Genomic DNA, 22,788 nt, shown 5'->3' on the forward strand with positions numbered 1-22,788 from the left:
ACTTGGGATTATACATTCAGTTCAGATCCAAGTCAGTCTTAAATGAAATGTCCATTGCTGTCCCTTATTCGGATTCCCTAGCCTTAGCATTCAGGATGTTTTTATATAATGCTTGTATTCATGAAATCTAACTGTAAAGATAGTTGCACATCATTTGAAATTAAGTTAAATATGTCCAAATCACGCTACTTGACAATGCCAGATTCTCTCAGACCTTGCACCATTAAAACGGGAAAAATCATGATGTATTTTGTTGTTGTCGAAGCTGCCTGGCACACACTGCTGGCTAGTTTAAACTTTAATGTGCATATAACAACAAGCATATAAGTAGAAAAAACTAATAATTGAGAGTATAGTTTATCCAAATTAAAATGCTGAAATAATATACAAGTTCAAACACTGCTACTGACATTATATCATCTAACAACCGTACTAATGAAAGAGACAAGAATGGCTCAAAATGTTATGAAGTTTTTATTTAAGGTAATCAAAATTTTATATTTAAATAGGAATACAGGCAATAGTCAGAAATATACAGAATAATTGACTTTACAATCTTTTATTTTACTCAATTTTCTTCAAACAAGACGTTTACCGTGATAACAACATTAAAACATCTAAACAGTGTAGTGTGGAACAGGTAAACAGCTTTATAATAACAGTCTGCGTATTTTACACTCAGTGAATATCAAAGAATGTTTAAAAAATAAATCAATCTATTACTTTATTTTAATAGAACAGATGCTGGTGATCATTTATGAAAGGTTTCATTGCTCCAAAAATATCCTCTAGTGAATTCAGACATCTACTATGTACATGTATTTTACAATCACAGCAGCAGGCAATGCAGCCACGCTGTGTAAGCAGCAGCCTCTGCCTATGTTTGACTTATCTGACCAAGATAGGAAGACATGTGATTTGACATTGCTCCAACCCCAAATTATGTGCTTATGTTTTGTTTTACGCATATGCTAATATATGAGTATATGGTTCCTCATTGGCAGCATTCATAGAGGTCTTTTAGAATAGCATAGCAGTTTAAACTGTACACTGATAGAAATACAGTGTTGTGCATTGTGATTGTGTTTCACAAGGTATCATGAAGCAGCTCATACCAGACAAAAGGGTGGAAATGTTAATGGTTAAACACTAACAAGCTATGACTGAAAATGTTTTTTCTTACAAACTTTGTCAAATAAGTAAACTCTTCTTTTTGGTATTTCTTATATTCTTAGCACTTGAAGTAAAAATGCCCCCATCAGAACTGAACTAAACATGCTTTTGTTACACTGCCGCGTTGGTCTGGAGGACTGAAAATCATCATCCAAGGTTCTTTCACACTTTATGACCCAAGTCCATCATTATGGATCTACCATCTATTTCCTTTACAGCTACCTGTCCTGAACCGTTTAGCCTGCAGGGTGCTCATGAGTAGAAAGTAAGCACACTCTTGTGGTTGCCTCTGATGAGAAGGGTGGGAGGAAGGTCGTTGGTCAGAATGTCCAGCCAGGCCATGTAGAGGAAATCAGAGACAGATCCCTTACGAGCGATGGGCATGCTCCTGCAGGGGGTTCACAGAGAGTGTGTTAGAGACTGTTCCCCTTCGCTTCCAATGTTATTCAGGCTACAGAAGGTTATACTTACACAATGATTAGATTGGCTTGTTTGGAGTTCTCCTGAAGCACTTCATTCAGTCGTACCTGGAGGTTGGTCTGTAGGACGACAGTATTTTTTAAAGATGATTTTATTGGCCTTTTTGCCTTTATTGATCATATAGTGAAGACATTGTCTCTGTATATGGGGTGTCTGCTCTACCAACTGAGCTTAACCAGCAGCAATTTTTTTAACAAGGCATTTTAACCTTATTCTGCTGTTACCATACTTATTTTTGCTGTTAAGGTCTGAACTCAGTAGTTTTACCTTTTCCTCGAAGCTGCTCAGCTCTTCGTCGCTGATCTTGGTGGGATGCTCTCTCTTCATGGCTTCAGCCTCAGCGTAGTCTTTGGACCCCTCATGCAGACGGAAAGGCTCAATCATGTCACCTAACTTCTTCAAGCTGGATGGAAGCGGATAAGAACATGAGCTGACTCCTTTTCATCATCAAATTATGCATTAAGGAGGTGATTAAATTTTACTATCACTGTTGCGCCATCTGGTCCTCTGTCACTTTTATAAGTCAGTTACCTGTCAGGGTGGGGCTGGATGTGGATGTCATCAATAACATTGATGTCAGTGCAGATAATTCTGAATTTGTGTAGCAGAGACTTCATCCTGTAGGACACAGGAGTACACGATGATTAACATACATATAAATGTCAGACATTATTTCAGTTAATGCCACATAAAATGCCCTCTAAATCGATGTTATTAGCTCATGAGTTTTCTTCTTTCACTCACTCCTGTTTATCCTTCTCAGTTTGTCCGGGCTGTCCTGCGATAAAGATCCTTAATTTACAGTCCTTCCACTTCTTCCTGGTGGTGAGGATGTAGGGGAGCAGCAGGGTGAGACCTGAGGGAGGGAAATGGCATTATTATTTTAAAAGCAATATTCCACATATGTATCTTTTTATTTCATATTTGCAGAGGCGGTAATGTTTTCGCCCCTTGTCAGTTTGTCTTCTTTATAAAGGGGATCTAAAAAAACGTATTTAAGTATTTCCATCAGGTTTCATCCTCTTTTTGCCCTGTTTGAAGGTTTTTCTTGTTGGCTGTTGGACAGATTGTGTCCAGACTGTACAGATTGTTTGTTTTGCAGCCTTATAAATAAGATTTGAATTGACTGAGTTGCTTTTATAGATAATTATCATATTTTGAAATAATATCATTAAAGCTTCTATGAGGAACTTTCGATTTGTGACGATTTTGGCGCCCCCTGTGGGCAAAGAAGTACCGTAAAATTCTGTGTATAAGACGCACTTTTAATACATTTTTTCATATAAAAAGTGGGCTGCATCCTTTATACTGGTGCGACCATCATACTAGTATAAAAAGCAGAGAGAGATATTTTAATTGTGTTATGGTATTTTACCCAGATGATGGCGCTATGATCTAGCTAAAGCTTAATCACGGACATGGGCAGTCATGATCGCCGGTGCAGCCGCCACCTTCACAAGTATCAACGTTTCTGCACAGGTAGCTAGCAGATTGCAAACTTGACTTGGCAAAACCAGATGGTAGGCTACAGTATATTTTGTGTGCGTTTCAAACGAATTGAAATGTGTTTAAATAACTTGTGTACACGTTTTTTTTAAATTAATAAAAAGCTTTAGAGAACCGTTTTTCCTTCAGGGATACCGCCAAAAAACAGACTGTGTCTTCTATTACAGATTTTAGCTGTTACCTGTTATCTCTTTTCTGTACTTGTCCTGTACATGTGTAAGTTGTGTTTTCTGGTGAAAAATCTTCTGCTTTCTTTTATCATGTAAACATATCACTCATCGAGACTCTTTGGGGTGAAAAATTTAAACAAAGGCTGTTTCACCCACGTGCTGTCAACCTCCTCGTCTGACACCTACCCTGCCGCAGCGCTTACACGCATTGAAAGTATTTAGAAAGAAATAATTCATCTTGTCACTTTTGATCTTGCTTGCTTTTGCAGGTTATATATATGCATCAATATTAATTTTAGTATATTTCATAACCACCAAAAAACTCCTCACTGGAGCTTTAACTAAATTAATTTGAATGTCACCTTATAAAGTGGATTGTTCTGTGTATTAGTTCAATTTTAGAGTTGAGATGTTATTTCTTATATTCGGTTAGATTTCTTCGATCTGTCTGCATTAAGAAGAACTTGAAGTGTCTCTGTGCTTCTATCTTTTGCAATCTTAAGATGAGGTATATAACAGAAGGCTGCTTCACAGAACCAACACGTACCTCCGTCATCAAACAGCCACCACACATCAATGGTGCCTTTAGGCTGTTTCTTCTTGAACTGCATGCTCTCCTCCACCAGCATCTCATTCATCTTGGCGACATGCGGGGGCGGAGGGGCGCACACCGACACTGGAGGAGAGAGAAAGAGATACAAGAAATGAGAGCTGCAGCAGGGAGGAGGACAGTAGGAGGGAATGTAAATCATCGAGCGAGCGTGGAGAGTTAAGTTGGATGGGAGAACTAGCGCTAATCAACATTAAGAGCTGAGCCTACATCAGCAGGAGCAGCCATCTCTCAGGTTTAATGTTCCAATGAGTGCGATCCAGATTGCATACTAACGACCAGCACAGTCCTGCCAAGACGCAGCTCAGGGATGTGTGTGTGTGTGATTGTGTGTGTGATGTAGAGACAGAGACAGATCGAGTGAGCGGCTGCCCGCACCCTCTGCTGTCTGGGTTTAAGGGTTGCTCTTAAGAGATGCTCTTCAAACTGGAACGAAAGGGACCATATTATTGGATTACACCCCCAGAGACATCTTTAGCTGGAGCGCTTGATTCAATTATTTCTCAATGGGAGTGTGGAGAAGTTTCCAAAAAAAGATGTGTGTCATTGGTTTCATTTGCTAAATGTATTTTATCTCATTGGAAATATGAGTGTGAGGAGGAGACAGAGATAGATATAGATACGTTCTTTCTCCACGTATTTAAATTGCTACCTTTATTTAAAAAGTTTTGATTAAACCTTTGAAATGTTTCAAAGAGATACCTCTGGTCATGAGCACTTGTTGAGAGGATTTCCTGGACTTCCTGAACAGTCCTTTTGATTTCCCTCCGTTCATCTCTTTGTCCAGCGCACGTTGGTCCTTCTCTGCCTTCAGCATCTCATCTGAAACACACCCGCGATACAATCTCCTGTTTATAATAAACGTGCATCCATTGTGAACACGTGCGCCATTATTAGTGATTATCTTTGTTATTGTTCAGATCTCGAGAGGGGCACAGCTGTAAACTGTTGTTTTTGCATCTTATCTGTGGACTATCCGACCTTTATAAATACTTTGTAATCTACAGAACAAAGTGCCCTGGCTTATCAGTCTTATTTTATTATCGGTTACTGTAGGTTGTTGTTAGAATAAAAATTAACTCATTACTGCTTCAGTGCAGCTTTTGACTGGATTACTTTTGTTATTCCTTTAGTGGGAAAAAAAATGTATATGAAACCATTACTGGTTGACTTCGACTCTCGAGACATGCAAATTCTCTTCTCTTTGATAGAATGAGATGATTTTTGACCCTGCTAATCTCTCTGTAAAAGTAATGTTTCATACTGTTTTAAGGAGTATACATTTTTGTATTATGTTTCTCTGCTTTGCTGTGTCAAATGTTTTTCTTTCTTTTTATTTACTTGATTTCCTGTCATTGTGTTTTATCCTTTTACCAAACCAACCTTCGTGTAGCTCGCTTGAAAAGTAATTTATCTACAAACATGTAGTCAGACTGATTCAGGAGTTCCTGTAGGTTACAGCACATTGCTTAATCTGACATACTGCATTTATACTGTTAATTTAGCAATGTTGTCTTGCTGTACTTAACTTAACTTTTTAACTGTATTTACTCTTATTATTTTTATATTGTATCTTTATTTCTTATTTATCGTATATATACTGCACCTACTTGACATATATCTTCCTTATTTCTTACTTCTTCTTGTATTTTTATCTCCTATATTTCCTCATGCTTCTCTGTGTCAGAGCAACTGTACAGCCCAAAGTCCCCCCCCCCACCCGGGATAAATGAAGTATCTCTGATTAAGAAGTTTTCATTCTGACCTTCTGCCTCGACAATGTGCGACACATCGAGTCCCTGTTTCATCCTCAGCATCACTGTCCCGTACTCAAAGTCAAACGCGTCACTGTCAAAGAGGAAAACAGAATGAGGAAACCGCTTCAACACAAACACCTTCTTATTGTTCTGTGTGTGTAAGTGTGTTTATTTGTGACTTACTGCAGTATTCCCACATAACTCTGCACCCCCTCTGTGCCTGAGTTCCTCCAGTTCCTCTTAAAGCCAATCATCAGCGTGTTCGGCTTCATGCGGCCAAGACCAGAAGCCTGTCAGGGAAAGCAGGATATTCACTTATTGCATTAAGATAAAACCCCACAATCAGTTAAACTGAGGCAGCACAGACATCGTGTCACACTGCAGTTGTAAAAACCTGGACTCTTTATTAACGAGAAAAAGTCCCCGAGTGTCAAAGACAAGAAGGCTGTAAAACTGTTTTACTGCCAGGAATTATGACCCGATCACTCAGCAGATCTCACTTTGTCTGCAGGGAGTCATCCAACGCAGTGTTAATCAATTATAGCTTTTAATCTGCCGTGCTGTTTGAAGTAAGCAATCCTGACAATGAACCGAGGCCTTATCTGGAGAGTGCGATAGCCAGAGCCATAAGACTGTGTTCCTGCTCCTCATTAACTCTCCCCTCTTCTTCCTCCTGCACTAAAGATCCTTAAGACAGGTCCAAGCCTGAGTCATAACAGCAGTAGATACTCGGTGTTGTGAGGAAGCAATGGGACAATAAAACCTGTTTCTGCAATGTGTAAGTCCGACTCCCTCAGATCAACACTTGCAGGTTACACATTAATCATATGGATCTTTCTGGGTTAACTGGCTTGTTTGTTTCTTTTCAGTTATGTCGATCATGACCACACTGACCTGCAGAAGGGTTTCAGTTCCTTCCCTGAAGTCGTCACAGGCCACGGCCGCGTAAAAAGCCTTACGTTTGTTCTTCCTCAGCCACATCTGGTTCCTCTCCATGCCAGCGTTCATCTCATTGAGGGCCTCGGCTCGCGGGCCCTGCAGAGACATCATACAGCCGTATGTGAGTGTGAATGTGTGTGTATTTCACAGAGAAAAATATGCCACTTGAACCTTTTTCATATTCAGAGGACACGACAGAGCCTAAACTTTAAGCTCAGGTATCCAGACAGTTGGCATTTCCCTCCTCTCTGCTTGTTATTCACTTTAAGTCTGCAGCCTGCACAATTTAAATTGGCTTGATGTGCCAATCTCGATTTGTATAGAAGGTTGAAATTTAAATATAGATTTTGGAAAGATGATATGTGCTGCCATGGTATTATCCATTGTTTTGCATTTGCAAGTATTGTGATTATAATATAACCTTACCACAAACACTTCACAGGTGAGACAGAGTCCATAGTTCTTGGAGAACGAGTGAGCCAGGTCCAGGAGAGCTGGTCTGGTGCGTGAGGAACCTGTCAGTGCTAAGATCTGAGGCCTGAGACAGAAGCAAGATGGTGTACATATTTAACAGTGTATTTAACATTCATTTGAGGCACATTTTTCTCTTTTATATCATTCTGTTGAATACAAGTTGCAATGCAGACTTTTACCTGAAGTTCTTGACGTGATCGTCGACTCCAGACAGAGACAGAGCGTTGCTGACTGCGCTCACAAATGTCACCGCCTGCGTGGACGAACCCCAGTTCACATCTGAAGAGATAAAAAGAGTCCGAACAGGTCAGTTCTATCGTGCAGGAATCACAAGTGCACTTCCAAACATGCAACGTAACATGTGCACTCAGCTCACCCGGCTTCTTGACTGTGACGTAAATGTAGAGGAGGATTTCGATGGCGTATGTGAGCAGAGCGGCCCACCAGTTGATGACAAACATAACAACACAGCAGAGCAAAGCTCCCATCAGGGAGAGCCACATGTTGTAGTATTTATACGCTGGTCTCCAACCTGGGAAAAGCAAGAAAGAAGTTAAAGTTAAAATACGAACAAGTTGGGAAAAAGTACAAATTTAGTTATCTAATGCAACTCAGTTTGTCTTGAAACAAATAACCTAAATCTTTCCTTTTTGTGCGAGTACCTTCTATAATAACTAGGGATAGAAACTAGATGATTTCCCTCAGCTTCTGGCAACCTTTTTCAATGATAAGCTACTTTTTGACATTAAGCAACTCACCTGGAGACTTGGCGTAGGATGCATGGAAGCAGGATAAGTTGATGAGAGCGTAAGATGCCAGGAAGAAGTTTGAGATGATGGGAGCGATGGTGTTCAGATCACCTACAGACACACACAAAGAAACAGTCACATTTATATTCAACTTAGATTATTTCACAGTGCATAATAGATATAAGTCACTTTGTAATCCGACAACAGTATACAGTGCATTTTAAAATGTATCCATTCGAAGGCAATGATAGACAACCACACTGACCAATGAGAATGAAGGCCACAGAGATAATGAATGTGAGGACGTAGCCACGGATTGGCTCGTTGTTCTTGCCGTATCCCTTTGCAAAGAAGTGCAGGGCTGTGTAGATGTTGTCTTGACACAGAGCCTGAGGAAACACAAAGCTTAAGTTAGAAAAGATATTTAGTTTTCGGAGCTATGAGCAGCTGAGAATTAAATCGAAGTGAGTTACTGACCTGGAAGACTTTGGGAGCGCTGACAAGGGAAGCCAGGGCGGAGGAGAGCGTGGCCGAGAATGTCCCGGCAATGATGAGGGGACCAAACCCAGAGACCATGGTCATCACCTGAACCAAAGGCGAGGAGAGGAGAGCATTAGAGATGAAAAAAAAAAGCTCTTCTCATTTCAACATTAGAGATTGAAAGGCTGTGTACCTGGAAGTTGTTCATCAAGCCGAAGCTGCATTTTTCTATTGCGCAGGAGGAGAAGTCATAGCCGAGCTCACAAGCAGCTGAACCGTTACACGCGATCAAAGACGTGTTGGCGTCTTTAGGGTCTCCTGTGGCCTCACGGACAACAGTGGCAGCTGACGGATGGGAGAGAAGAATGAAGTATTATTTAGCAACCTGCCTAACTGAAATACTATATATTCCAATGTTTGTATGTGCTACCAAGTCTCTAACTGGATACATGAAGCGGGCAGAAGGCAACTCTCTTATGAAGTGGTTTTTGTGAGGGGGGTGTGACTTAATAGGGTTGCAATCGCTCCCGTATTTCCGTGAACAACCTTTATGAAGAATAAAATACGTCTCCTCCACATGCTGTGAATGAGATGAGCAGGAGGTGATCCATGCGTAGTTTATCAGAGTTATCATGAGCGCGGGGAGGAGACAGAGGCGCGGAGAGGAGCAGATACGACACAGAAACGTGTGTGTGTTTCTCATGCTCTCTACCTGTCTCAATAACTGCGATTCGCCGTTCGTATTTCTGCGAACAGTTAAAGTGTAAACATCGTCTGTCATGCTGTCATATGTCCATATGCTGTGTCGTTCATATATTTCACTGATAACAAACAAAGTTTCATATCACGTCATGGGATGCCAAGCCAGGGTTGCCAGGTCTGTGCAAGGTCCTGTGCGGTTGCACACTTCGCACAGCCCATGCGACTTTTCCGACTCTGTGTATGTTTGGAATGTCGCAGACACCTATTGGATTTCACAGCCTGGTACTAAACGACCCAAGGCCCGGTACCGGTCCGCGGCCTGGGGGATGGGAACCCCTGGATTACTGTACTTACAGACACACAGGGCCACAGCCAGGTAGGTGACACCAGTTATCAGGATGGCCAGCAAGGTACCTTTAGGGATGGCTGCCTGGGCATCCTGTCAAACAACATCAACATATTCAAGGCACAACACTTACTGTCTCTGTAAACAAGTTTAATGTAAAACAGCGATCCCAGAGTTCACTCAGAGTACAACAAGAACAAATAATTAAGTGCTTTTTTTTGTATCATGTGGCAGAACAGCTTTTGATTCATATGCATGATTCTTATGCAAGTAAAAAAAGTTACCCTCAAGTCGCCGGAGATGTTGGCTCCAGCCAGGATTCCGGTTGCAGCAGGGAAAAAGACGGCAAACACTGAGAAGAAACTTTCACCGTCTCGAAAACCTGGAGTGAAATTCTCCAAGAAGATTTTCGCTGTGAAAACGAGGACAGAGGGCGGGGAAGAGAAAGTGAAAAATGGAATTAGGTGAGCAGTGCTTTGTGCAAGAGTGAAATCGTTTCATTTCAAACTAAATTAGCGCTTTTGTGCATTGGGTTTGGTGAGAGTGTCTTACAGTTATAATTGAAGAAGCCTTGGCTTTTTTTGGTTTCAGTCGCAGGAATAAATGTTCCTACAAACACGTTGACTATGGCGATCAGCAGGATGACGAGCAGGACAATTTGGGCCTGTTGGGATGAAAAAAATAAAATAATATAAAATAATTATGTTATGGTCATAAGTTACGATTGTACAAGAGGATGGAAAACAACCAGCACAAAGTTTCTCTCTCACCTTGGCCTCCCATTCCATCCCAGCGACGGATATTCCCAACAGCAACACCACTGTGATACAGCCAACGATTCGGATGTCATTTAATGGATCCAACATAATGGCATCGTGCTCCTAAAACAACACAAGGGACAGAAGAGGCACGGGTAAGTTCATAACCTAGGAATCTCCACACTTTCCATTTTGCATTTATCTGATCAGTATAACAACACACACCACGAGCAACTCCACCACGGTCTCGGCAAATCCCACCACATACATGGCAACAGCCACTGCATTGGCGAAGGCGAAAATTAGGCCAATCGATCCTCCAAACTCTGGTCCCAAACTGCGAGATATCAAGTAGTACGCTCCACCTGAGATGGGAAAATGACGCACACAGATACATGGTGGTGGATGATTAATCGCCACATCACTGATTCATTGATTTAATGACACAAAGTTAGGTTAAACAAAGAAAAGGCTCCAAGAGGTGACATTGAGCCGTGTGTCTTTACCCACACCCTCTGTCCTGCTGCTCATTTCATTGTCTCAGTAAAAGATTTTATGTCAGGATGAATGTGGGTCATCTCGGGCTATATGCTTACATAAATAATGCTTAAACTGTCGGTGCCAGCTGCTGTGGCTCTGTTGTACGAGTGCGTTTTATGTCAGCATGACTGGTTGAATTCAAAATATTTCACAGGGATTTACGATGTCTTACCTCCTCTGACCACACCGTTAGTACAAATGGCCGACATGGAAAGTCCGGTGATGGTTGTGACCACACAGCTGAGAACGATGACCACAATCCCCAGACCTGAAACACACACGCACACACAACAGCTCAAATTAATCGTTTTTCAACCACAACTTATACTGAGACACTATATTTAAGCTGTCAGTCATAAAACCTTGTGATTGTGAACCCGTCCTCCCCACAGTCACCTTTAAACACAGACAGAGTCAAAGTCCCCCGAGGAGCCCGCAGGCTGTAACTCACAGCCGTGTGCTCTACCTGCTCTGCCTGCTGCTTTCTCTGCTTCTCAAAACCATTTAGTTACGCAGCCTGAACAAAATGCCCTGCCGATCGATACGTTCTTAAGCAATGAACACACTCATGAAGCCATTTACACAATTTCCCCTTTCCCGCACCCTCACACACACACACACACACACACACACACACACACACACACACACACACACACTGCTAATACAGGCTTGGCTCTCAGAATAGACCTTCAGCAGCTTTAGATCATTATTGGGGCTCAAAAAAGGCTTGTTCAGTCGAATCTGCCCCATTCAATCACTCCCTGCTCATGAGAGGAAGTCTATATAATCCTTTATTTGTCCCCAGAGTCCCTTGAAGTACTCGTAACATCTCCCTTGTTTCTCAAAACACTGACACGTAGGATCTGTTGGTGCTCCAGACAACATGTTTATAATGTTGTCTGGAGAAATTGAAAATAGAGACGTGTTGCCTCAGTCGAGTTTGTTTGCATTACATACACGGTGTAGTTAGCAACTGTTCTGAACCTATGCTGAGCTGGTAACAAGCAAAGGAAAAACTTGAACACAAGTACAAAATAAAAGAAGTTGGCCATAAGTCACACTCACCCCAGCCTGCCTGACCGAAGATCCAGGACAGGCGGATGAACAACATGACACCCCAGATGTTGAGCATGCATCTCACCTGTAGAAGACGACAAAACATATATCAGAATCAGAAGTAGGTTTACACATACAAGGAATGTGTTTTGGTGCAGAACAATTAACACAGCACTAGAATAAAAATAAGTAAAACACTTAAATAGAACAACGTAATAAGTCGGCAATAAGATTAAAAAATATAAAAAACAATACATATAATACAAAACAGGTTAGAGTTGAAATAACATTGTTTTCATTTTAATCCCAATCCAAAACATGTAACTTCACTTTTTAAAAAGCACTATAAAAACGTCTCTTTGTATTTTCTAAATAAAATTAAATAATTACAATCTGGTAATAATAATAATTTGGAGTTTTAACCTTCGTCTGACTTTTCGTTTTTACAATAGCTCTTTATTTATTCATATTTCACCTTTTACTGGTTTTTCTTTTGTGTTCAACATTTTTGTCTCTGGTTCTCATCGTTCTCATTTTCTATCTGTTTGTTCTTTCGTGACGCACTTTGGGCTGCATGTGAGCATGAAAGGTACTGTGCAAGTAATGTTGAGTTAAGCTGAATTGAGCACTAAACATTAAGAGTCTATATTTCATCTTAAATCCAGCAGCACAAATGATCAACCAGCAGCTCTTGAGAAAACGCAAATCACTGCCAGGCTCTGAAAAGCATCACTTGGCCACCGCTGTGTTATCGAAGCTCACGCCAGGTCACAGTTATGTGGAGCGACTCCGCTTCTATAAAGCAGAGGGAGCCTGCCATGACCCGACATAACTCACCAGGACTCCTCTTATCCAGCCGAACTTTACGGCTCCTTTGCTGCTGTCAAAGGGAACGGCAGACTCCACGTCATCAGAGGGGGTCCCGCTGCTGCCCTGGCCATCGTCCTCCACGGTGTCTGGAACGGAGATCGCTCCATTCTGACGGGAAAAAGTACAGAAAACACTTTTCAGTTAAAGAATGTCATTAATAGTCTTTTCATGTAGCCGTGTGCGTCTCTTTCCCTGCCCTCTCTATTATACAAATAGGGCAATTAAGAGAAGGAGAGCACAGCACAGGGGGTTTGATTTGTATTTAAATTGATAAGGTGTTTGAAAAGAGACTACACTGCTGTGTGGCTGTAAACTACAGAGAAGACTGGAGAGAACAAGAACAAGCTAATTTTAGCTCTCTAGGAAGATGTATACTGACTGTGAAATGATGCCCCCGCCCAAACCTTATGCCCTGACATGCCCCACTTCAAACATGCAACTTGTGTCAGGTTCGTTCATTAATTCAAGATGTAAATAGCCAAATAATGGTGCATTAAATGCACCATTAGCTTAAACTGGGAGTCAGCAGTATTTAATCTCTCTGGTTAATTTGGAGGATTCCTTAATCACTGCTTCCTGGTGACCAAGTTTGATTGGGTGATAAATGGCCTTATATATTCACACTATATTAGCAATCTCCTAAACCTAAATGACCCATCATTTCTACAAGGGAAGACTACTTAAATGCTAATCTAGCTCATCCTATAAAACGCAGATGACCTATAACCCCAGTTCTTTTGCAACACAAGGCAGTATAACGGCCCAATAAAAAGCACTAAAAACTCTAAAGTGTGTCAATTGCTGTTGTGTCCCAGAAATAACTTTCTGTGTTCTATTTAGTTTTACAATCCGTGAGGTGAAGAATGAAAGTGATGATGTATGAATGATTAAACATCTGTAAAATATCTCTTTCAACTCTCTCCAGTCTTTAAACTTGGTGATTTGAGCGTGCAGATCAGCAGCAGAGAGTTTTTGGCTTGAATTTGGAACAAGTGTTAGAACTTTCTGCAGAAGATGCATGAAGGACAAACGTGTAGATAGTATCATATTAGATAATAGAAGAGAAAATGTTTGCAGACCATAACAGGGAAAACAGAAGACAAGAAGAGAACTTAAACTTCTCACAGACATGTATGCACTCACCTTCTGAAACACTTCATGCAGATCCTGCAGCGACGGTCGCACAGCCCGGTGGCCACTCACACTGCCTGGGTTACGATAGAAGTCAATGTTGGGCACCCTGTCTAAAGTGTCATGGCCAAAGGCACTGACCACCGAGGGCCTGATGTTCCGGTGCTCCCCATTAGAGAAGTTGTTGTTATATGCAGGAGGTTCATCCAGGTTGCTATCATAAGCGGGGTTAATGTGCTCCCCACCGTTTGACCTGATCCTCGCCATCAGGAACGCTGAGGATGAATCTCAGATTTACACAGTCGAGGGTAAAACAGCAGAGCAGGTCTTAAGTCTTCAGTCATCCAAGAGAAAACAGAGCACTGCATCAACTGGTGTGGTTATCCTTGTTTATTGACGTATAAACTAGGCTAGGATTAGATATATGGAGATCTCCTCTGCTGCTCTGAGCGTCTTGTGCGTAAGCTGGGTTTGTCTCAGGCGGCCTACCTTTATACCCTGCATCCCAGGGTCAAAGCCCGGCTGCCAGCTATTGGCTAACGCTCCAGATCAACCCTCAGCGAGTGAACCTAAGTGAACGAGGGGTGTCAGATATGTCCTTGCTCCATCCTAGGGGACACAAAGGCATTGCTTAACGATTAACCAAGTCATAAACGCCTAACGAGAGATAAAGGCGCTCACGGCCTGAGCTCTGGAGAATTGATTACTAATATTTTTGTCTGAAGTGCAGGGAAACAGCACATGATGTTCTGTGTTCTGCCGTTTATGATGGGGGTATGGATGGTATTTCTTCAGACCTATGGGCCCTGAATGAATCATTGGGAAATATCCACGTTAAAGTTCACAATATAGAGGAATGCTGAAGTGACTCAGGAAAAGTTTCAAGGTTACAGATATTTTAGGATGTGTATGACTATGACAGAAAAGATAAGACTAATATTAGATGATAATAAAATATTAGTTTCCGATACATTAGCAATAGGATACAAGCAGTGGATCTCAGATAACGAGGGAAACCGTTCTTATATATTGGGCCATTAGAGTTTTATAACTGATGTTATCTCTTTGCCACAGTAGAAACAGCCATATTCATGAGCAAATGAGAGTTAATATGAGACCATGAGTTACAGGAACATGCTGGAGGCACTTCTCCACAGCCACATGACTTCTGAAGTGCCTTTAAAAGACCTCTTAACAGGTAAACTTCCTTATTACTGATACACCACAGTGATTTATGCGCACAGTTAAAGGCGGGCTAATGACTCAAAATATGACCTTGGCTGTACCGCAGGCTGAGGAAAATACTCCAACACGTGTTTTATGTGCAGATTGAAAGGAAGCAATCAATCGCACAATGGTTATCGGGCTCAGAACACGACGGTTCGAAGTTGTCAGGATTTTCCTACTGACTGAGTCATGCTGAAAAATTTTCCACATATATTGTAATGAAACCTGCAGTTGTCTTAGTGCAGTTAGATCTCCTCAGGCCCTGCTAACTCTACAACAGCCTGGAGATTAAGTTCCTTTTTATTATCAGGGCTGCCGGACTCGTGTCTGCTCTGCTTGGTTAAATTCAGAGTTTGCACTGCTCCCCAGAGAACTGTTGAGACTGTATGAGTCCATGGCAGCAGGTGCATATGCTCCAATTTGCAGAGAACAAGAAGAAGAATCTGCTCTGTGGTTAATGTCCAACAAGGGCTCAAGAGGCAGAAGAAAAGTGATAAAAGTACAAAAAACAGCAGACAGGATTCTTGACATCCGAAAGTGCTGCAATATAAAAAAGAGTCTGTCATCTCAGCTATATATACACCAGTCAGCATAGGCCTGCGAATTATATAAATGAAACATCTCCAATTAAACCTGATATATGATGATGCTTTTTTTATAAAGAGTCTTATTGAACTTGACTAATATGACTCTCAAGGGCGTCAAATACATCTCTAACAAGAAGGACCTCTGGTTACAGAGAGATTACACAGATCCTCAGGCTCTGCTAACCGTCTCACAGCCTGGTCTCAAGATAAAAGTGACACTTGTTGACCGTCGTAGCTGCTGCACTGTGGTTTGCTCTGTCAGAGGCAGGAAAAACAGCCTTTCAAATCAAATATTTAAAACAGCTTGTGTGATGCATTTGGGTTTGTTTTTAACGGAGGTTAAAATTCTTTCAAAAACTATGATTATTGAATTTCAAAACCTCCATACAGCCACTACTCAATGTTGCAGTGTAAAGTTGTAATTTTAATATCTTTATTTGTTTTTTATTTTGTCTCTAATTGTATTATTTTCTTACAGGCTTAAGGAGGATGGGGGGGTGACAGATGTGTGATTCCATGTGTCTTGTAAACTACTGGATGCCTAATTTCCCCTCAGGATCAATAAAGTATCTATCTATCATCTATCTAACACTGTAGGCTTGCTAAATACAATTACTTACTTTGTTTTGAATTCTTTCATCTAAATGTTAGGCTATTTTTTTAGATGAAAAATATACTTATATATTTAATCCATCTATCCATCCATCCATTATCTATACCGCTTATCCTGTTCAGGGTCGTGGGGGGCTGGAGCCTATCCCAGCTTATTTATATATTTAATATAAAATATAATATATATATTTATTATTCAATTTGACAGAAACCTGCTAATAACAAAGAGATTCATTCATGGTTTCTGTGAATCAATTAAAAGTTACTTATTAAATAAAAAGCTTTAAAATATTTATGACGTTTATCAAACATTAATATGACATGCTGGGTAATGATTGACCTGTCCATATCCAACACAGCCTTAGCACTGGAGCAGCCTGTTGTCAGGTGTTTGTGTGTAGTGTCACACCAAACATTATTTAAGTTTTATTGAAAGTAATATAAAGGGAACGAATAACCTGTTTAATAATGATAATGATAAAAACACTTTAGAGACAATGTTAATCTCTTCACTGACCCGGCCGTCTGGAGTCGTTTTAGGAAATTGCAGTACAAAACGTGACATTGAATTTATCCTCCGGCACTTTTAAAGGTATTTGCAGAGCGTTATTAGAGAGGCCTTGTATCTCCGTCTTATCGCAACAAATCAAGGACATAGCCCGTGAAGTCCGAAGATCGCGAGTAATAAAACTGATGATTGATAATCAGCACAAGCTAAGGTCCACTGTTCAGCTGACTCATTGGTCCGTCACTGTGTAACAAGGATTCTGTAAGCACTCAGGTCCTGTTCTCGCTAAAGTGATATTATATTAATGTTCTCATTACCTCTGTGTACTTAAAGTAGGGAGGTCAACAAAAGACTAATATTTAAAGTCAATTTGAATGTCCTGATGTCTCTCTGCTTTATGCTGTATCATCAGACAGTCTAACTGCAGGCCCTTTTTTAAGCCACATCATTCTAAGAGGTTTGTTGTCTCTACCTGTCTTCCAGTTGAAAGGAAAAGTATTTTATGGTACTTGACATAAACTTCAAACAATAAACCACCTGACTGCACACTGAGACATACAAATAAAATGTAAGGCAGACATTTTTGTTAAAAAGTGATCATTTTACAGCCCTTGTTACCGGCCAGGTCACTTCTTCTTCTAAGGTTAGTGGGCTTGTAGGCCGAGGAGGAGGAAAGAGCCGGTGTTTTTTTCCACTAAAAATAGATTCCAGATAAGGATGTCACACAGTTGACAGAGATAATGGTGCAATAATGCATTCCTGGTGAATGATGTGTGTCGAGGGAGGTGTGAACGGTGCCCCGCTCTTTGAGATTGGACTGGCCACAGGAGGACAGGCTGGCGGGCTCTGCAGCTTTATGACTACAAGACCGCCACTGAAGGCGTGTGTGTATCGTTTAATGCTGCATTAGCTCCTTTCTCTCATCATGCACTTCTTTTTGAGAATCTGCTCCTACCAGTGTTTTTGTTATAAATGTTTAATGCCTATTTCTTTCAGTACTGCTGTGGTGCACCCTCTCGCTCGGTCTCTGTCTGCTACTTAAGCCATTTAGGAAAATTACAGCTTGGAAACAGAGCACAAAACAGACAAAAATGCCTCAAAGTGTCATCTGTTATGTCCTGTAACCAAGACAGTGGAGTGGAGTGTAATGCCAAGTGCGAAACTGAAGCGCAGCCATTATTTTTTACTTGACAAGCTCTGCAGATTGCAGTAAGAGCCCAAAAATCAAAGACCATCTTAAAGTGAAGAAATTCTATTTATTTCACATCATTGATCAAATCTATATCAATGAGAAATCTCTACCACCAGCTGAGCAAGCAACAGGTCAGGAGATGCACTATCTGTCATCATGATATGCCACACACTCGCCCACTCGCGGACACACACACACACACACACACACACTCCAACAAACAGGTGCTCTAATGTATCTAGATGAAGGCACATAAACCCATTGAAGGTCACAGTAAGGCAGATTCACAGCACTAAGGAGAAACCGTAGACCGTAGGAATTAGCAAAGAAACTGTTTGACCAGTCTGCAGTTCTACAGAGTCTCTGTTTGTCCTGTCCTCCTCTGTCTGGAGGGAAGAGAGCAGGCGAGAGAGGGTGAGGATGGCTGAGAGAAGGAGGAAGAAGATGTCCACGTTCAGCGCTGACAGACATCCCACCCCTGTTTTCCATGTGACCTTTTCCTCTGCAGATAGGTAGTGAGAGTTTATCCTTGTCATTAGAAAACTAGCAGCGCTTAGTGAGAGAGTCCTCCCTACTTTTGAATCCTCCTTTCCTTTAAAAGTTCTTTGGCCTGATCCAGAAGCCAACCTTTACACAGAGCGCTTCACAGAGGGTCCATCAATCTTTACAGACATACTGTCAAAAGTAAACAGTCGTGTTTTTTTTTTCTTCCACTCAGACGAGTAATCGTGGCAACGTACAGAACACCATCAGCAGCAACACAAACTCTGAGAGATGTTTTTGCATCGTTTAGAAACAGTTACACCAGAATGTAAATCACAGTTTGTTCAGTTTCCTTTTGCATGAACAAAAAGGACACATCTGTACACAAACACAGCAGCAGCAGCAGCAGCAGCAGCAGCAGCAGCAGCATCCTTTGGATCACCAACAGACTGGATTCGATAAGTCCACAAAGCACTAGTTTGCCTTAATACCCTGTATCCAACCGCATACATTCTTGTGCAGAACACCTCTGCTTTGTTTGCCACTCACATAGGGTTCACATAAGGAATCTGGTCCCTGAGTCTTCTACATCTGAATAATTTCCTACCATGTCCCATGAACATCCACCTGTAGCCACCTCTACAGACATTCAACTTGTAGGTTTGGGTTAAAGGGAGCTTCAGCCATTTCCGTGTAAGTCGATGAGCTGAAGTACACACTCCCTGGCAGATTAACAGACAAAGAATATGACACAGCGTCTGCCTCGCACTCGCTCAGACACACACACACACACACACAACACAGTAGAGAGGCTCTGATCTAACAGCACACACACACATTGAACAACATACACAGCTTCAGTCTCTTGGTTTAGAAAGTCACAGAGAGATGTCTTCATGGCGTGTCAGTGGCAGGTGCAGGGCTGTGGCTTGTGTGTGTAAGTGTATTTGATCGATGTGTATCTCTAGGCATTTCTGGACATCTACGGCAGGTGTGCGTCCCTGTGTTAAGTCAGGGCGTACTCAAACGTCCCTTTCTCCAGCCCCTCGATGCCATCGGCCCAGTTGGAGGAGGGCATGCTGCTGTAGGGGTCCAGCAGGATCCTGAAACACCTCACTATCAGCAGCCCCAGGAACACCAGCAGCATCCCCACGAAGGCAAACGCCGTCTTCTGCTCCAGAGTCAGAGAGTGCGCCATCATGTCGTTTCCGCTCATGGCAGCAAGGGAGTGGTTGTAGTGGACGCTACACATGGTAAACCAACGTCTAGGTGCCTCATCTCTCCTCTGATAGGCTCAGGCGATTGGAAGCCCGCATGTTACCTGGACAGAGATGCATGAGGGCTTCCGATTAGTGTCTCTTGTGCAGAGATGATCCATTAAATCAGCCCGTTTTAATATCAGCACAGTTAATGCACACACTGCGTAGGATGTGAGAAATAAGGAAGCAGAGAATTCAATGTTTTGTAAATGAGCTGACCATGAAACATGAAGGGGTTACAGGTATCTAAAAATAGCCTCTTCTGAATGTGGTATCAAACAGATGTCCGAAGACTTCCTTCGATCCCTCTCTCGCTCGGCCCCTCTGGGAATTTTGCAGAAAATTACAAAAGGCAAACATGAACAGAAGAGTGGGGGACACTGCAGGAAAATGGGCTTGGGAATACGAGCCAATGCCACAGCTTCATTCATTTAAGTCGGGTTACAATTGCAGTGTGTCGCAGTGCATGGCCAGCTGTTAAACATAGCAAAAGCAGGGAGATGTCAATGCTGAAGATGTGACGTTTTATATGTTTTCAGTGAATAGGAAAGGTTCTCTACCTGTTGCGTGCGAGCAGAAGCCTGCCAGACAGTGTAATTCCATTAGGCAAGAAAGCGACGGTGACTGACAGTACATACACAGAACTGGTGTGGTCACACAAGTGGAAGTCTGTCATTCTTTTCCTCCGAAATCTTTCACATGAACACAAGCAGCAGGTGGCTCGAGTGAGAGGAAGGGAGGGAGGCAGGTCGGAGGAAGGAGGGAGAACACATACCGACAGGGACAGGGGAATGAACACAGAAGACAGGCGAAGGAGATGGAAGTAGAATGATGAGACTGCACAAGTATGCCCGGTGTGAGAGACAGAGAGGAGCGAGGGAGGGAGTGAGGTAGGGTGAAGGAGAGGGAGACCGCATTGACAGATCCTCCTGTGAGGACGTGTAAAGGAAGAAAAAGCAGGCATCTCACCATGATTATCGTTCCATCCTTACAGACCTGTTGCTGCTGTTTCCTCCGAGCAACTCCTCTTCCTTGGAGGCGTCAGACATGTTTCCTTTAATCCATCCATTTCTGGCATTCTGGACGCGCTAGGCTAACCTCTCGTCTAAACAAAAAGCAAGAAAAAACAGAGAGGTGAGGGAGAGGCTATGAAATGTGTCTCCTCTCAGAGAAGCAGCTCCTCTCCTCATGCTCCCTTACTTGCTGCCTCCTACTCATTATCATTCTGTTTCTCTATCTCTCCCTCCAGAAGCACGCACGCTTGCTCCTGCTGCATGGCAACCACTTGTTAGTCTCACTCAGCTGCTCTGCTGCCTCACTCATTCACAACATTCCCCCCCTTCCTCGGCAACACCAGGACGGATGCAGCAGCACAAACAAGCAATCTGCCTCCTCTTTTTCTTCTTCCCTCTCCCCTCCCTTGGCTTATTTGGCTTTTCTAAAAATGACTCCACCAAAATGTGACAGGAATATCATGGCTAAGCCAGGAGGAGAAATGCTGCCTCTCGCTGCTCCTGGCCAGTAAATGCTGCTGCAAAGGTATTTTTGGTACAGCACAGCATTATCCTGCGAGCCTGGTTTGATGATGTGTTTTTAATTGGTGCAGTTTGCTGTGGTCAAATTGAATTAGCCCCCCTGCTTAAAGGCTTACGAAAGCAAACTCCCTGAACAACGAGGAGAGACTTGTAGTGAATTAAAAGAAGTATTGTATAGGTCATCTGATTGCCCCAGTGTAACAGAATGCAGCAGTGAAGCGTCTCGCCATCTGTTTTGTTGGTATGCAGCGCAAATACATATCAGCAATGTAGTTTGTGTCATAGTGGCGCAGTGACTCGGATCTAAGGATAACCCAGGCCACGAGGGAGATGGTCATCACTTGTTTGATGTACAATAATTTATGGCTCAGTCGAGAGGGCTCAATTTATCTTTTTCAGTTGCAAACAGCAGAGAAATTCCCAGAGAGAATCCGAACACAGAGGTGACTCGCCTCCTTCACAAGTACTTTCACTTTATAGTTTTATGCCTCTGCAGTGTCTTCTGATCTCTCCTCTCTGTCTTGGGTCAGCAGCGGTTTCTACTCCTGCTGCGCTATTAATACTTTGCTGTATTTGGGTAGAAAGAGACGGAATATGGCACTGCAGTGATTTATCGACTGACTCAGCTACTCATAAGATCATTTTTATTTCACATTTATTTCAAGGACAGTTATTGCAAATTGGATGAGGAGATGTAGCACTGTAATGCAAATGAAATCATTAGACATTACCTCACTGGCTTCATGTCAATTTAAAAGACAAGGTCGTAATGAAAAACTGTCGGGTCAGAGCACAACAGTGAGCGTTCATCAGTGATGAGGTCAAGTTACAGACAGTGTCTTATTACTCAGAATTAATCTGCTGTCAGAGAGGATGTCACAAGTCCATTTATATAAAAATGGAAACAAGTTTAATCACTTGAATTAGGACATTTGCTTTTGAATCGCCTTTATCAAATCTATCAACAGTCAGAACAAGCAAATGTGCTTTTACCTATGGGTCAAGGTGTCCTCATGTCCTTTGGACTATGCTGACACAATCTAAACCTTTTGCATAAAGTACATTAGAAGACTCCCCAGTGTCCAGAGGACAAAGGGATACAGATTGTTCGACTTTTATCTCCCTGACACAACAGGTCAGGAGCAAAGCTGATATTGAGAACTATAAAACAACAAGATCTGAGCTGCACACTACATCCCCTTTAATGTTAATGAACTCTACACCAAGCCCTTGTGTGATAAAACAATCTGTACAAGAAAGTACCAAGACAGATGCAGTGATATTACAAAGATTTTAAATACCTCATTAGGCCTCCCCATTACCCTGACTGCCGCAATTATGAATTCTCCCGAGGCCCAAAACTTAATTAAATTTACATTGGCCATTGTAAGTTAGATTTTCATCTAGAAATGGTGGTCTGACTATAAGGAACGAATATAATCTTCCATATATTGTTATTAAAGAGCTTTATTATAGCCTCGGGGAATGTGCACATCATAGTATACATTACAAGGGAATTACAGCAGCAGCTGCAAAAAAAGCTATTCACAAATGACCTCAAGCATTTTGCAGCTTTAAATTAATTCAGAAATACGCTTGATTTTTTTTTAGTAAACCAAGATTGAGCAATCTCAGACATAT

The 22,788-nt window shown here is 41.9% G+C and overlaps 2 protein-coding genes across 2 annotated transcripts; both read right to left on the minus strand.

Moving 5' to 3' along the window:
- Positions 1–520: 520 nt before the first annotated feature.
- slc12a1 (solute carrier family 12 member 1) lies at positions 521–14,011 on the minus strand. The gene is made up of 26 exons (XM_069660371.1): positions 13,757–14,011; positions 12,581–12,721; positions 11,753–11,828; positions 10,857–10,952; positions 10,370–10,509; positions 10,157–10,267; positions 9,939–10,050; positions 9,671–9,798; positions 9,395–9,479; positions 8,532–8,683; positions 8,336–8,443; positions 8,124–8,247; positions 7,868–7,969; positions 7,486–7,641; positions 7,289–7,388; positions 7,062–7,173; positions 6,591–6,731; positions 5,880–5,986; positions 5,705–5,787; positions 4,642–4,761; positions 3,877–4,005; positions 2,398–2,509; positions 2,185–2,271; positions 1,921–2,056; positions 1,645–1,712; positions 521–1,561 (listed from the first exon to the last, which is right to left on the minus strand). The coding sequence occupies exons 1-26, from the start codon at positions 14,009–14,011 to the stop codon at positions 1,426–1,428; spliced, it is 3,117 nt and encodes a 1,038-aa protein (XP_069516472.1). The 3' UTR covers positions 521–1,425.
- A 3,935-nt stretch (positions 14,012–17,946) lies between these two features.
- On the minus strand, positions 17,947–20,641 carry ctxn2 (cortexin 2). Its single transcript, XM_069657891.1, has 2 exons — positions 20,582–20,641; positions 17,947–19,674 (listed from the first exon to the last, which is right to left on the minus strand). Exon 2 carries the CDS (start codon positions 19,603–19,605, stop codon positions 19,360–19,362), a length of 246 nt encoding a protein of 81 aa, XP_069513992.1. The 5' UTR covers positions 19,606–19,674; positions 20,582–20,641; the 3' UTR covers positions 17,947–19,359.
- Between the last annotated feature and the right edge of the window lie 2,147 nt (positions 20,642–22,788).

Source organism: Semicossyphus pulcher, unplaced genomic scaffold, assembly GCF_022749685.1.
Source record: "Semicossyphus pulcher isolate SPU_LCO1_2020_fin unplaced genomic scaffold, fSemPul1.0.p SCAF_1, whole genome shotgun sequence".
Lineage (NCBI taxonomy): Eukaryota > Metazoa > Chordata > Actinopteri > Labriformes > Labridae > Semicossyphus > Semicossyphus pulcher.